Source organism: Syngnathus floridae, chromosome 9 (genome assembly GCF_059516105.1).
Source record: "Syngnathus floridae isolate MCC-2025c chromosome 9, RoL_Sflo_1.0, whole genome shotgun sequence".
NCBI classification, from domain to species: Eukaryota; Metazoa; Chordata; class Actinopteri; order Syngnathiformes; family Syngnathidae; genus Syngnathus; species Syngnathus floridae.
This window is the reverse complement of record NC_142421.1, coordinates 847,468-864,482: the sequence shown is the minus strand read 5'-3', so window position 1 is coordinate 864,482 and position 17,015 is coordinate 847,468. Positions and strand designations below refer to the sequence as shown.

At 41.7% G+C, this 17,015-nt stretch overlaps 1 protein-coding gene across 1 annotated transcript in view; it reads right to left on the bottom strand.

Moving 5' to 3' along the window:
- Positions 1-6,902: 6,902 nt before the first annotated feature.
- dntt (deoxynucleotidyltransferase, terminal) overlaps positions 6,903-17,015 on the bottom strand; it is a 29,208-nt gene continuing 19,095 nt past the window's right edge. The window contains exon 11 of the mRNA XM_088385144.1: positions 6,903-7,194. Within this exon, the coding sequence (XP_088241270.1) occupies positions 7,108-7,194 (87 nt within the window). The 3' untranslated portion in view covers positions 6,903-7,107. The remainder of the gene's footprint in view (positions 7,195-17,015) is intronic.

Sequence of the window (17,015 nt, the reverse complement as noted above, 5' to 3'; positions counted from 1 at the left end):
GAATTAGCTGAGAACGATGCTACGTTCTGTGCTACGCATTGACTGACACGCACATTATTTACAGCTCCGATCAGTAAGAACAGCAAGGTTAGATGACGATAAATGATGCCATTTAGGCCATCCGGATCGTCAGCTCCAAAGATATGTGAAAGCTTTGTCAGCTTTTCCATAATATCATTTTTTTTTCTCTTTAAAGTACAAAGGTTATTAAAGTCCTTGAGTCTTTACAGCCAGAGAGAAATTCTGCCTGTGAGCCTGTTAGAGAGAGATGCATCACTGGTTAACACTCTTTATGATTGTGGACAATTGGAAAAATGATATAGCTATATGTCAATCCTGCCAGTCGGCAAATGATTTCAGTGTTTCACTCAGGCTAAGTAAGCGGAAAATGCTTTAAATGCTTGTTAAGTTGTTGAGTGTTCAGGTAGACATAAGGTGGAATTGCAAAGGATGAAACCATAATTGGACTTATGCCGTTTTTGGATGAGCCTTTTGCACGCTACATTAGGTAGAATGTGGAGATTAGGTAAAAAGATATTAGTGCCATCTCGTGCTGCAGGGATGAGCTCATTTACCCAAATGGCCATGAGAAATGATCCATTTAGGCTTGCCCACAATTGAATGGCAAATAATCATGTATACAATGTATTTTCCTTAGTGTTATGGCTGTTTTTGTTTTAAGGTTAGTCGTTACTGGTTGACAGTCAATCTTTTTGAATAAGGTTGGCACAAAATCGAGACTTTTCCAGTGTATTGTCATTACATGTCGGCATTAATCATTTTATTCACCAATGTAGTAGACAAACGGCGCACAGACGATGGCTCGGAGTGGGAAATTCCATCTGGGCTCACCCGCATTCGGGACTCCATTTGGGAGTCCATCTGCCTTTTGCATCCACTTCACCACAACAAAGCCTCTTTTTACAGTCATGGGCATCATTTCAGCTCAACAACTTCTAAATACTGGCTTATTAGCAATTACAGAAACATGAAAAGTAAGTCGTTTCTGTTGGATATCTTTTGCACAGTTTTTTTTTCCATCTGGCCATTTGCGCTGTTGGCTTATTTTTTCTCCTGATGCCCTGTCCGAGCATGAATGTCCATTTTTCATTCACAACCACTCAACTTGGGAGCTCTCTTAATGACTGATCGTCATGAGCGATTCTCTGAACACACTTGTCTATCATTTCCCACTTCTTCTAATCGTATTCTTTTCTGCCATGCTTGACACAACAATAGAGATGATGAGATTGAAGCGCTGAATCTCCAGTTAATTCAATCAATCTGAAATCAATTCTTGACCAGTTAATTCACCATGAAATGAATGAAATAAACTTGATTAAACGAATGTGACAATATCTGATGGGATCCAGAGATGTAGACATGTTACTTACCTTCACTGTGTGTAGTTGTGTTTCTATAATAATGCTACTGTTGCGTGCAAAAACTCTGCGTACATGTAAATGTACTAACCGTACATTATTCCTAAATAAAGTCTGATACAAGATAGCATGTTAATTCACTATTCTTCCAGTACTCACCTGCTCTGGTCTGCAAAAGCAACAAGAACAGCTTACTGAAAGCAACATTTGTGAAATGCTTTCAGAAGTTTGCAGCCTTAAAGATAACGCTGTCTGTTCCACTGGCAGAGAGCACATATTACAAGGTTAGGCAGCTTTTCTCAGCAGGATGTTCTCATAAAAAGGGAAGATTCACTTTCATTTGCTATTGACTGTTTAGCTCCGTCTTCACACGTGATCAATAACAATGTATTATGCCAGCTTTATCCCCCCCAAGTACAGCCAAATTCTCACTGCGCTTGGGCTTTGAAGGAATAGCAAGGTTGTTACTTACAAAGGCTTCATTGATTAATAGCCCCCTTTTTGCTATCAATAAGTGAGTCATTTTCAGTAACGGACCATTTTTGGCTCGGAGAATCGACAGCGGGATGAAGTACTATGTGGCTGATATCACGAAAATGAGTACAATGACAATCACAAGGTAGTAAATTGTATGACTATAACTAAAAGCAGAATGATGATGGAAAAGCAAAAAGGAATTAGTCAAGCAATCAACAGTGCGTGGCCTCCACCCATACAGCGTTTTCTCTCTCTCTCGCTCTCTCACTCACCTTTGCTTTAATGCGTCCTGAATGAAGACGTATTTGACTAGTTCCGGGCACGACGACTTTCTCACTTGAATCGTAGCAAGGGAATACTATGAAAGGAATATAAAGAGTGAGATCATCGTGGAGACTATCACAGTGAGTCATCAGCAGGGCCAAATGGTACGGCGTACACTTGCTTTGCTGTCACACCGCTGTTATTTATGTGCTGCAGCTCACCCTAATACATAGCCCACGTCGACAGCTTTTGTTTTGGAGCAGGGAGCAAGAGACGAAAACAAATGTCCTCATTAAATGATTACCCGGGCTCCCGAGGAATAACCCTCATCCCGTGCATGAGCTGGGCCGGCCGGTGAAAGAATTTGCCCAATGAGCCGGTGACAGAAAATGGTCAACTAATAGAGTATCTCAATATCACTATAGCCAGGACCGTAAAGGACCATGCATCATCTTAATGCCATGATATGCCTCAAGCAGCAGATGGATGCATGGTTGCTGTACACTCCTTGACACATTCAGATCATCAAGCCCTTTTTAGTCTAGCTCACTTACCATACCATAATCAGAGCACACAATAACCTGTGAGAAAACACCTACATGCTCTTGAAGACATGATTTAGAGTTTTGCACCGCTATTATCATCCCATGAGCTGTTGATAGCCCGTAAAATGGAGCAAAGTGAATTACCTCCAGCTGTCTGAGTGTAGCCCGCAGACCTCAAGACAAGGGCCATAAAGTACAATGCATTGTCGACTCCTGCATCCACCAACCTAAAGAGAGAGAGAGAGAGAGAGAGAGAGAGAGAGACCCTTGGGCCCTTGGAGAAGAAACCTTGTTATTGTAGTAAACACCATAAAACAGCTGCACCGCAAAATATGATTTTACTTTGAATGACAATGTTTTTTTTCCTTTCTCTTTTCCCATTTTGGCAAGCTTTCTGTGAAATCCCGGGCACCATCTCATTTGTTGTTTTATACCTACTGCACAATGGCATTAACAGCATACTACATTAAAAACAAAATGCTAAAAAAAAACATGCTGGCATTGATTAAAGTAGTCAAGGCAAAACCCAGCGGCGTCCACTACTTGAAAGTCAGCGCTCACAGCCAAACGCCTTTCAAGCACCCACCCCCGTTTGAAAACATCACAACAGCAAATGACTGTCCCAAACAAACAAAAGCAAATGATTGTCCCAAACAAACGCCTTCTTCAAGGTTGAAAGCGTGACTGAAGAAATAAAGAAATCAATGAGCCGACTAACCCCAAGTGTTGAGTATGCCCGAGCTTCAATGTGAATTTAAGACAGTGGAGATGTTTGATATGTTGGTGAAGCTTCAGGAGGTTTGCGCTTAAGAGAGATGAGATCCAGCCTTTGTTTGGAAAGCATGTCATCAATTGTCCTCAACAATTTACAAAGACATTAACAGATCAAGATCGTGTCTGACTTGTGGCCGGCCGTCCATCTGAGAGTAGCGTGGCATTGAAGTGATACCGTTTACATTTAGCCATTTTCAATCTTCTCACTTAATAGCAAGTCTTGTCTTGTTATTTTACAACACTTAGGAAGTGGTGGATAAAGAGCAGCATCTTTGAAAAAGAAATCCATATTTCTAAATCCTCCAGCGATTACGATGCAGCAGCTCGCTCAAAGTAGCAGGCATGAGCGAGCTCATTAGACCGAGGGAAGGCCCAGGATCCACAGTGTTGCAGGAGACAGACCTTGACTTGATTTTCGCTTTGTTTGTTTGTAGCTTTCTCAGCACGTCTTTTTCAAATTGGCGTGTAATGTAATGCTTGAAACATAGAGCATTGTAACAGCAGGAAGCCAGCCACATCCTGTCCAACTGTAAGAAGCGCTGCTGCTTAAATCACTGCATAGGCACAAATCAATGCAGGTTCAGGCTCTCAAGTGAGCTTGTTGATAAATTAAGCCAAATAAATTAGGACAGGAACTCATTTTGTGCGAGATGGACAATTAAAGATGCATTGAAATTTCCCCAGTGAAAACACTTCCTCATCTATTAAATGGAGGCAATCATCAAGTGTGACAATGCCTTGGCATGGGGGAAAAAATCATTTTCACAGATTTTTAATTTTGTTCTATGCGTTACTACCAATACACATACTCAAGTCATTCCAGAGACTTTACAATAGTCTTTAAACATAAGTGGTCTTAACTTACCATTCAGGTCCTCAAATGACTTATTCCCCTAACCCTTTTTATTATTAGAGGGTAGAGATCATCTGAATGGCAGCAGAAAACATTTTGAAATGATCTCGTTTTTGTCGCACCGAAATGCCATTTGTGTTGACATTGAATATTAGCCGACAGATTTTTTTTCATGTGACAATGCTGAAATATTCCATGAGACATTCACAAAAATACGAGGCATGTCATTACTTATGTGATGCCACTGTAGGACAAGGATTATTTTCTATCTGACTATGCAATAGTAGCTTGCGGGCATGTTTTGGTAGCTGTCTTGCAATCACTTTGTTGTGCTGTCTGGGAGCTGGTCACAGCACATTGCTTTGGCTTCACTCTGGCTCAACTGACTTTGTGACGGGCCTTGAGAGGCAAGGATGCGCCGCCGTGTCCTTATTCTGTCACCTTCTGTGTTGGCTTTGAGTGGTCGCTCGCTCGCTCGCTCGCTCGGTCCCAACATATGCACTGAAACCCCAACACAAGCAGCCAATAAATCACTGTCTTCTTGAAGAAAACAAAAGAAACTTTCTTGCAGGAGTTCTGCTCCAAATTTTGTTTCTGATGATTAGATATGCCTCTGCCTTGTTGAGAGTGAAGTCAAATCATATTTCAGTGTATTTTATATTTCGATAATGTCTGTTTGGGAGGATATATAAAACCAAAACTGATTTCTGGGCCTGTTCATCATACATTTGCATTCAACATGAATATTTGATGCTGGTGTATCACTGCTGTTTCTTAAGAGACCATGATATGATCCATCACAACATCAATATGTGGTCCCCGCACTGCTCACCACATCCATACACAGCCGCTGTCATGTCAATCAATGCCTTTATGGTTTTACATTAAGTGAAGAAAGTGTTCAATCACCTCCAAATTTAATCATAGCACCCTACTTGCGCTTGCAGCAAGTAGATTGTATCTTATTATCGTTAACATTAAGAGGCAAACTCGGATGGATCATTCATCCACCGAATGACAATCCATCCATCCATCCATCACAGTTGGAACTTTATTTTTTTCTAGCTTCTTGTTGGCAATTCATATAGGTTCAGCTATGGTTGGCCTTTCACGATGACATGCTATGTTAGAAGGTGGCTATTCAATTTGGGTATTCATTTTTCCGAATCGTTGGAAATTGTAAAAAAAGAAAAAAGAAAACGTGGCCTCAGCGTTCATTATTTTTGCCGTCATTATTTTGATCATTCTGTGTTCAATGGGGGTTCATATATCATTTGACTTTATCCCTCAATACTTAACGTATAGAAAGTCAAGTAACATTCAATCGTATTTTATGGAATGTTCGGGTTCCTTGCGGAGGGGACGGCTGTTTGACGCACGTTCCCCTGAGTGCGCGTGTCCTTCTCAAAGAACAGACCATTCATCATTGAATGGTTTCCATCGATGCAACCTGTCAACATATCATCCTCAGCTCTCTCGCTCAATCATGTGATATCTGCGGTGACGCATAGACCGAGATGCAGGACGGCCATATGTCATTTTACACTGCCACATAACAAATTTTACATGCTTATCAAAAGGTCGGGTGAAATATCAGACCATCCAAGTTTCAAATACACACCTGAATGCCGTGCCAAACAGAATGCATCAAACGTCAGGGCTCTTGGGTGGCTGGCTGGGTAAACACTGAAAATTGAATACCATTTCACGCATAGAAATAACTGAATCACAACATCAGCAAATGACTTACATGGAAATGACTGCATCCAATTTATCATGTTGTCACATACCAATCATCTTTGTTCTCAGACATCAAAATTGGGTCGAAAAAAGCTGGTGCGTGCATGCATGAATGCAAGCCAAAGGCAATAGAAAATAGATATGGGATTGACTTGAAGTCATGAATATACAACAGGTATGTGCTTTTACAATTGGAAAGTTCCAAATAGAAAAGGCAAGGACGAATTGACATTTGGACAGTGATCACCAATGGAATTCCTTGTCAAATATTCAGACTGCAAACGAACAGTAAACATAGCGGTATTGAAGAAAATCAAGTGAAAACACAAGCTACCATTGAAGTTTTGCATTTGTACTATGTGTTACACAAAATGGTCACACAGCTCCAGGCACCTCACAGATTGTGAATTTCAAAACTACAGCGTTGCCTTTCAAATATCCGCATCCGTTGACATATCCACTCATTCTGGATTGCCACTCATTTGACTCTGCTGTGTGATTGAGACGTTTCATTGGCTAAAGAATTTTGGATAATCGAAAGGCAGCTAAATTGATCTGCACTGGACGTGGACTGAAACAGAGGCTAAATGGAATGGCGACGCGGAAGGCTCTTTATCTGAAGCTCATTACCCCCCACTCAATTCCCACAAGACCTTCTTCTGCTTCACGCTGAGCACTTTCCTGCCGAGAGAGTGATTGCAACATTTTTCTCGACAGGCCCTCACCACTCTTTTTCATTGTTTCCTGTCTCCCCCAACTTGGCTTTTCTTTCTGCCTCCCTCCCTCCCCCTGTGCTTCTTTCAGTCTCCCTCAAAGGCAAGCAATCGTCTGAGTATTGCATGTCATTACAACACTTGGAGACAAGCAAACGGTGAATGAAGGGGTGTGTTTATTCACTTTCTGATAACAGTGAATGAGCTACATTATCAATCATGCACAAGCAAAAAAAACAACAAATAGCATCAGTGGTAAACAACTGTTGACTGAAAATCAAGAGCAAGACTTTTGCAGCAGACGAATGGGCCTAATGGCGACGACGGCGGCTTTGACAAATGGAAGAAGAAGTGAATGCCTATGCATTTCTCTGCCAAGGCTCAACGTACTCAAGACCCAGATGAGCAAATATGTCCTCTTCGCTCCTAGCTGTCAGGAACTGTCCCTAGCAAGGAGACAAACAATTACAAAGTCATTCATGCACAGGAATTTGTCAAAGCAGGTACCCAAAGACGAACGCAGAAACGGAGCAGGGTCTACAATTAAATAGTTCATCATCTGTATTTGTCATTCCTTGATATTTAACACTGCATATTTAATACTGATGCTACTTTTTATGTGTGTGAAGCACATCCGGCTTACAGTACAAGGGTCCAGGATTTGAATCCAGGCTTCGGCCTTTCTGCGTGAAGATTGCATGTTCCCTCCGTGCCTGTAGGGGTTTTTCTCAGCCTACTCTATTTTCCACCCCACATTCTAAAAACGAGTGCGGTAGGTTAATTGAACACTTTGAAATGTCCCCAGATGCGAATGGCTGTTGGTCTACGTGTGGCCTGCCATTGGCTGGCAGCCAGTTCACTGCCCCAAGCCAGCCGGGATAGGCTCCAGCACACCCGCGACCCTCGTGAGAATAAGTCGTTCGTAAAATGGACGGATGCTATAGTATGTGTTCTCCCTCCCCGTTATTGAATACATTCCAGTCAGACACCTCGCGGTATCTGCGTGGTCCTAATTTTAATGTCAACAAACGTAGCTATCCGCTCTTCCTTGGCTTCTTCATCCAATCGCAAGGATTCAGCACTTGGCCTCTCCACGTTCCCATTCTCACCCACAGTGGGAAATTACAGCTCTCCTAACACGTCGTATAGCTGGAGGGCCACTGTCATATTTTTTCACTTTTCATAGCCATCCCGCTGGCCCCGATTGAATCACGCAGCGGGCTGGTTTTGGCATGACAACAGGAGAGAAGCGCAGGACTGCATCGGAACTCAGTGTGCTCCGAATCAATGGATTTGGTTTTTTGTCAGCAGGATGGATTTGATTCGACTTTAGGGCTCTTGTTGCAATTGGCAGCATTCTTCCTTGGGTTAAGATGACCCTTTTCTGTTCATCAATCATTTTTGTCATGACAATATCTGTAAATGTCAATTATACCGTCTGAACAGTCTCTATTCACTCTGTTTCGCTGTGTATTTTGTGTGTCTTTGTCCCAGCTTGTCACAAGAAAATGTCCCACTTAGAGCCCTTAGCCGGTCGGCACCTCTCTGCTTCCTCTTTCCTTCTCCCCAAACGTGCGAGCGCAGATGAGATGAGCACTCTCCCTGACAAAACACGACTAGGTTATTAACAGCTGCCGTCTACCAGAGCAATGTGATGAGGGGTTATGTCTCCATAAGAGTGCTGACGAGCTCTGACTCACCTTGGGAGCGAGCGGGACTGCCTGTGCCAGAGAACGAGCTGTGATTTTGACACATCCTGCCTTCAAGTGCTAAACTGGACCTGACACGTGCAAAAAGGATGGGAGAAAAAGCCAAAGAACGGCAAGCAAAGCTGTCAGCAGAAGGCAGACATACAGTAACTAGGAACAACAAGTTGTCAGCCAAGAGAGAAATGCAAGTCCACCCTTCGAAGCTTGTTAAAGATAATGCAAAGGACAGGCTGGCCACCAGGCAAAAAGGTGCGAGTACGTACTAGACATAGCCTTTCAGAGCAGAAGAGGAAAAATGAAAACAACAAAATATATATGTTTATATATATTAGTATATATAAAAGTTTGGACATGCAATCGGACAAAAAGTGTGAGCACTGTTATTTGAAATATGTTTCCCGCGTACTTTTCTTGTCATATTTCGTCCTTAATCAAGATCAGACATACCGGCAGGATGGGTGCTTGGCAAGATTGTGTGTGATGTCTGAAGGTGTGACTGCATTGATGAAAAATGTATCAGCTGATTTCAAAGGCTGAAACTTCTATAGTCATCTGAATTTCCACATTTCCAGTCCTGTCAGACTTGGTAGAAGATATGTCCATAATGAGAAAAATATAAATAAATTCATGAACTTAAATGGGTTGCTTCTTCAAACTACTATATAGCTTGTTACTATTTGCTGTTTATGTGCTTTATTTTCTTTTTTTTAGAGTACCAGCGTTTGCTTTCAGAAAGACAAACTACCGTGGCGTGGAACAATTATATAAGAGTGAAATCATCTTGAGGCACATTAAATGGCGCACTTTTGCCTGGCTCATAACATGAAGCCCATTTGACAACTTAACTCAAATAAAATGCAGACGTATCGTTGTCATTGATGGATACAATAGCAAACTCCAGAACAGGCTGAAGCTATATGGAGGAGTAGAAGAAAAGTCCTTGACATGGCTGATGTGATTTGCAGTAAATCCACTTCTCCTACAATACACGGCAGGGCCTATTGTTCAGAGAGAAGACAGGACAATTGAGGGCATCCCACTATAGGGGCAAACACAGATGAGATTTTCAACATTACCATTCAGCCATTACCGCCGCTCAGGACTTCCATCCTTTCCTTGGTGCTCTGTTCACTTTCTTGCATTTCCCAAATTCTCACATACTTCACCTTCGCAAGGTGTTTCTTTTGATTTGCTCAGCACATAACGGCGTGTTCATGAATTTGATAACTCCGACGATTCCACATTGGGCATAAACAGAAAGACAAGCCTTAATAATGCAAAAAATGTTATTATTTTTCTTGGTGGGGTTCAAAACACAGAGCAGCTGTTATTTTTTAAAGCGGAGGTAGGTGGTACAGATTGAGTTACCTTTGGGCTAGAATGGCACTCAGCCAAGCAAAGACCTCCATCAAGGTCAGGTCTAATTTCGATCAGGACTACATTTCACTTCACTTCACACCACCACCTGCATATATGCTTGTGTGACAAAAAAGATTCTTATTCATAAACCCATAATTCAGGTTCTAGCACAAATTCAGACACTGTGGAAGAGGTTGACTCCCAGAGTGCAAATTGAATTTACAATATGCTGGACCATTTCATTTTTGTAGGTCCCAAAACTGGATGGGACCACATGCACAGTCCTCGCTGCTACTATAGCATGAGCAATCCGTCAACATTCCAGACCCAAATGAAAGCAGTATGTTCTTGTGAGTCAATGTCCTTGACTTAATAAGCTGCTAATCAGCTACATGTATCTCTGTCCTCTCCATAATGACGTCCCTCGTGACTGCGAACACATACGACAAACATCTGCCTCTTCTCTGTTAGCCGTCACCCTCCGTGCGCCATCCGGCCCGTCGCTTGATGGATGAGGCGGCTGGACGTGGCCGCCTGCCCATCCCGGAAATTTGGGAAAGTAGTCATAGGCGTATCAACTCCACAGTGTCCATGTACAAGAATCCAAACAAAATAAATGATGTCACTTTCTTTCAAAGTACTGTACGTGCACCTCATCCACATCTGGTAAGCAAAAGGAGCACATGCGTGGACTTTCTCTCCATTAGCCCCGAGTTTGCCAGGGCAGGGCACATCAGTGTGCCGTGAGAGCTCTTGAGATGTGACGGGAGAAATTTGAAAATTTCACTGAACTGGCCCAAAAGAATTCATTCATAACAACATGTATTTTTGCTCATCTATCGATGCCAGTCATTTTGAGCCAGATGGAACAAATAAGATAACATATTATTATCCACGTGTATCCACTTTTTGTGACAGCGGTGTGCCATATCACCTTAGAATGCGTGTTTTTCCTCAATGTAGGTTGGGGGTGACTGTTCGAGACTATGTCAGTGCACAAATGAGGGGAGGGCTGTGGCAAAACAGAACAATTGCTTTCTGCAATTTGGGACAAAGTACAGGTATGGTGACTGATCAAATCAAACCGTGACCTGATTTCCACTCAACGTCTGCATGCTGTTAAAAGGTGCAGCTTTTTAAACACTATTCCACATTTGCAGGCCAATTTTGGGTCTGAGAAGAATAACATCCGCCAAGGACCTGACATTTTCTCCAGATGAAAATGTGCTAATGCTTTGCAGCTCTAGCAAGATGCTTTTCAACTCCAATCGTCTTTTTTGGTTCAAATGGGTCTCAGTGTTTCAAGTTAGGAATCACACGAGTGCAGCTATATTACAGTGGCAGGAAACTGGGGAACATTGTTTAAAGCTTTAGGGCACAAGGTGCTGGGAAAAGAGTTCAAACCTGGAAGTATCACAGTGAACATGCTTACTTTGCATGGTGACTTTTGATGATGATGCTTCCTAGAAAGCAATGATCATGAAACCTCAAATTTTCCCTTTACTACTATGACAAAGAAACGATTTTTGCATTGTGAAAAGAGCAAATGTCAAGGTGAAAGAAAACAGGGGTTCATGCTGTCAGAGAAGGTGGGATAAGGTCGATAACACTTGGACAATCATCAGCTGCACATCCGATGTTCTCTCGTCTTTCGTTCGGCAGGACCTCGGGTCACACCCCAGAGATAGAACCCGCGAGGGCACATGCAACTCACTAATCACACCGGCAATTAGACCGACAGTCGTAAAACAGGGCTGCTTATAAAACAGCGAGTATATTGGCTTTAGTGCTGTTGTCATTATCCAACCTTCTCTGGCTTGCTAATCAGCCTGTAAAATAGGCAAAGGTCCAGTAAATAATGAATTCCTCATCAGTAACATGGAGGTCCCAACTCCAAATATGCTAATCTTATTGCTCTCTGCGCCTGTGGAGGAGCAAACATTTGCAAATGAAAATTGTTTCGAGGGTTTGGCTGCCCCAATGTAATGAATGGCCAGCAATAGAGAGAAGTGGAAAAAAACAAAAAAACAAATCATGTTTTCAGTCCCATGAATACTGGAGCGAAACATTGGAAGTTTGCGATGCATTATTAGTATTTTGAATTGAATGAGCGTATTGTTAGCCGCATAGCATAGTTGCCTGAGTCATATTTCAATGTTTGTGAAAAACAACAAAAAACGATTTTTAGATCACCCATTTCAGTATTTTTGTTTTTCTGTCCAATCTGACTTCATCTTCTGTGTTGCGACATAATTTTTTTATTTTTTTTTCCTAGATGGCAATTCTGGTCCGCGAGTAAAATGAACGTAGCGGACAATCAAACCCGAGACTCCTATTACTAAAAAGTCGATTTCTACAAAATATTTGATCAGGTTATTCGTCTGCTGTTTTGTGTGAGTATACAACCAACATGTGCAAATGTTAATTGCATTGCCTTAAATGTGTTGATTAATCACCTATGACAGGTAAGCTGTTCTTTTTACAGCTAACAATTAAAGTGCTGGAAGATTGACAAGTGAGCTTGCATTGTATATTTTCTCTCTCCTTCATTTGGAGCTGCACAGAACAACCTCCCTCCCCACTAATGATAGCAGAAAATTAACTTTCTCTCTTGCACCAAGTCTCATGAATAATTAACTGGTTTGTTGAGCAGGAAGCAGGCGCTTTCAAGACCATTAAGGGTATTCTCTATGTGGAGGTTAAAAGAATTCAGGCTGTGAATTGCAAGTGGGGGGAAAAACCCAAAGCCAACTATCAGGGCATTTAAGTAAACTCATTCCCCTCTTCATGATCTCTGGATGCTGTCATGATAACGCCAGCTGAATTAAAGGGAGGAAGGTCAGCAAATTCTCTTCTACTATATTCATTAAGAATGGGATTTTTTTTTTTCAAAGAGAAAATAAATCTGATCGTTTCCACAATTTAGAGTAAGAGTCCCTTAGGAATACGTTTTTGTGGAAGAGATTTTTTTGCTCGGCCTCTTTTTCATCTCATCGCAATAGTAAAGGGGCAGAATTCATTTTAAAAATGAGCAAAGAGAAATGACCTCCTTTGAAATAATGACTGATGTGGCGAGTGTGTCAGTAGAAGTTAAGTTTTCAAGCTGATTCATTTCGAATTATAAACCATGGAAAAAATTGCTCAAGGGTGCAATGGATTTATTTTTTTTAATAAATAACATGTGCAGGTGTTTTAGGAAAATAATTGTAAGTATAGTAACCATCAGATGCATCATCGTAACCTTGCCCAAAAACTTAGATTACATGAATTGCAGAAACATTTCTTTTGGTCATATTCCTCACAACATGAGCTTTAAGGTCACAATCTAAAAAGGTGTGAGGTTACAGCATGTCTGAGGTCAGCACACCTCTGAGCAAGACATACCGTCTGCTCACTTTCCTGGTAATGTAGAGTGAAATCACACAAAGGCTGCACGCTGACCACAAGATCAGCCTGAACCAGCCCAGTGATTGTTCATTGGAGTGTTCCTCTAAATAAATCATGCATGGGCCAAACTGAAACAGGAGCCCAGAGTAGAAGCGGGCGTCTCTGTGCCACCGCCAGCTCGGTGTCAATTCATGCTTTTCGACAAGGCAAACGCCGTCCGGCATCAGACAGTCCTGAAACCTTTTGCCTTTTCGTTCATTAATAATGGATCAAATGTTGCCTCTTTTAAGAGAGAGAGAGATAAATGTGACTCAGACTCATCCTGCAATGTGGCTTCACCGCTGTCATTATAATTTGCACCTTTCATCCCATCGCGTACGTTCAGATGGGAAGACTGCAGCTTAGCCCGCAATTTATTTCTATTTTTACTGCCCTAATAGAAACTAAATATATATCCTTTCTCTTGTTTGTGGATGGATAAGAGTTTGGCCGAATGGAGGAATCGTCCTCCTAAAAAGTGTTTCTTCCTTTTTCTTCCTTGTCACATAATCAGCAGGATTTTTTCTTTCTTTCTTTCTTTCTTTCTTTATTTTTTCTTGAAGACTTAACTCAAAGAGATCAATGCCACCGTGATTTAGCCATCGTTTGTCTGCATTTTAGAGCAACTGACCTTCAATACATGTTACCAGTCTGAATTTGAAACACAGAGTGAGTCACAATTTAGGGACCTGTGGTCTATGAAGGTCAGGTACTGACAAACGTGCTGATAAAATGAGAGTCCGGCCAACCCTGCATGTTGTCGCCTAGCAACAATCACAGTTTGATCATCAGGACACAGCATGTTGAAATGGAGCTAGAACCTTAAGTATGTGACCCAACCTTTTCAAAAACTCATTCAAGTATGTTTTATTCAACACTGTGATGTGTTGAATGTTTCTCACAAGGCTCTGACAAGGGCTATTGAACCAGTCCATCAGAATCAGTTGATTGAGAAGGATCAATAATATTTGACTCACTTCAACCAGTGAGGTTTTGTGTGTCCATACTAACAATCGTCATCCTATGTCCGTTTCTACATGTTCAAGAAGTCAGTTTGGCTTGTAGATCACAATGAGTAGCCAAAAAAGACAACTTTGCAATCGGACGCTCAAACACTGGACATGTATTCTTTTGGACTGATCTGCTTTCACTAATCTTGCATATGACTTGGCCAATCCATCCATTTACATATGCAGCAGTCCCATTCTCCGATAACCCCCATTCAATTGCCGTAACTGTTGTGCAGCATAGCTTGGCAGTGGCTGTATCTTGAAATGGAAGTCCATATTTTTGTTTCTCCCGTCATAAGTGCGGTCAGAATTCGAATTCAGTGGTAAACAAGGTGAAATATTCGGTTTGTCAGATGCCTCAAACATGTCAAACTCTTACACTAGCACTTGTGTCATCCACTTGAGTATTCTGCCAGCAATTATAAGAGCTGCTAAATTTGGCTGCTGGGTGCGCTCCTGGCTTGTTTTGACTTTGTCATTGCACGTTCCATCCAAGGCTGCAATATTTGAAATAGTCCCATTTTCCTAATCCTATTTACAAATCCAAATGAATGTAATTTGTTCATAATTCCCCATTCTTATCTTGAAACCACAGGTGGAGGCTGGAATGCTTTAGCTGGGAGAGGGGAAGGAGGCATCCTGTCGCGCTGAGATACTTTAAATCCGACAATTCATCTTCATCTAGCTTCCGCTCCGTGCAAACCTTTTGCAATTTGCCTGCCGGGGGATCACGTTTTTATGACTCTATGATTGGACGGCAAGTATTTCCGACTTAATAACGAGTCATTTGCTATGACGACTTTTTTTGCTGCAATTTTTGCATTGTTCCCTGTGAATACGTGTAAGAACAAATTCATTTCGGCAAATAATCACACATATAACATTGGTACGGTGCATTCATCATAATAGAAAAAAAATCGCTATACCTCAGGACAATTGATTTTGAATTTGATCTGCATCCTCACTTGAATTTGTGGACCTAAATAAATTGCCCAGAAATCAAGTGAGCCAACAGTTGGCTTTCACTCCAATGAATCCATAAAACATGTGTTCCCTTTCTGCGCAACTCCATTTCCGCATAGAAATTGTACTATGAAAAATACGTATAATGATGATGACTTTTTGTACCTAATTAAATGCAAGATGTTGTTTGCACCCATGTGTGGCAAGGGAGGAATAAACTATCCCTCTAGCGCTTCACTATAATGAGGTCACCAAATAGAATTGGGTGCATGCCTCATTATAGTGTTCCGTTTTCTGCAATTTCCATGATTGATGGCTTGAAATTTGGGCAACAAGCAGGACAATTTTAAGGTTTGTTATTGCATATGTTAATGAGAATCAAACCGTAATAGAAAGTGGCAACAAAAAGAACACATCTGTGCACACTTGTAATTGGTGTGGGAAGATGTTTATGCTCCTGTATTTATAGGACAGGCAGGTTCAAAACAAAGATAGCGCGCTCATTTAACTTTGCCATTCTCATTTATTCTTGGAAAAGAGTGACTGACTGCACTGCCAAAAAAAACTGTCAGCATGCAGTAGGTAAGATGTGCTGTGTATCAAACTATCTTTGTGACGGTGTTTTTCTTTGAAACTTTGCAACTTCTTCCCATGGTTACCAGAGAGAGAAAAAAAAGATACTTTAACAGATTCAGCTGTTGCAGACCAATTCATCAAGGCTTAAAAGTCAAAGCGCTGAAGAAACCATCGTATCCGACCTTGAAACTGTATGTCACAATGCAACGCCAACTACTTTTCATTTGCCTCTGCTAATTAAATTGTAATTAAAATCCATACGACCAGACGGCATGTGAGCTTTGTCGGTTTGAATAGTCAAACGTGCAAAGGAACCTCACACTCATTTGTAAATGTGCAGCGGCTAATTTTCACGCTCCCGCAGCAGACACCTGAGTGTTTGGAGGACACCTTCCACACTTCTTTTGTCTGTCATAATGTTCGCACAGGTGTGTGTTTCGTACGATATGTGAAAACCCTGAGGGTCCGTGTGCCACCATCCGCTAAATTAAACCTCTCCTCCTGCTCCTCGTCCCTCGCACACTTAAGATCCTTCTCATGACCAGCACCTATCCTCAAACATCTCAGCAGCTCGGAAACAGGAGGGAGAGTGTCAGAACTCTTGCTCCCTGAAGCCCAGTGCAATTGCCCTGTTATTGTCCAGTCATCCACTGCTCATGGGGGGCGGGGGTGGGGGGAAGAGCTGTGAGCACTCCACACCCTAGATTCTCAAATTTGACAGTGAGCTTCATATTAATTTCTGCTCTCCGCCTGGGGGCAGAGAACTTCTGCGTGACAGAGAACTATCTTTACAAGCTGATCACTTTTTAAATTAAACATTTTTATGCATGCCAGGAAGAACTGCAAGAGTCGACGCCATCTGCTGAATTTCTCTGATTTGAAAGGCTATTTGGAGAAATCTGCAAACGCTCCCACGCGGTCATCTTTGGAAAGCAGAAATTGTGTGAAAGCCAATGTCTGTTGGAATGATGAGTAAGTCATAAATTCCAATGATTCCAACATTATATATGTGTGCAATTGATACGAAATGTTTGATTGTTTCCGAGACGCTAAGCTCTTCTATTGCATTTTTGATACCAAGTTTGAAGAAACTGTTTCACCTTGCATCTGTTTGTTTGGCATTTCAATTAGAAATGCTCTTTTCTTGCCTGCAAGTGTCAGGCAGAGAGGGTTGAAATGTTCTTCTCATGTCTGTTATCTGCAACTAGACTTAGCCACGACAAC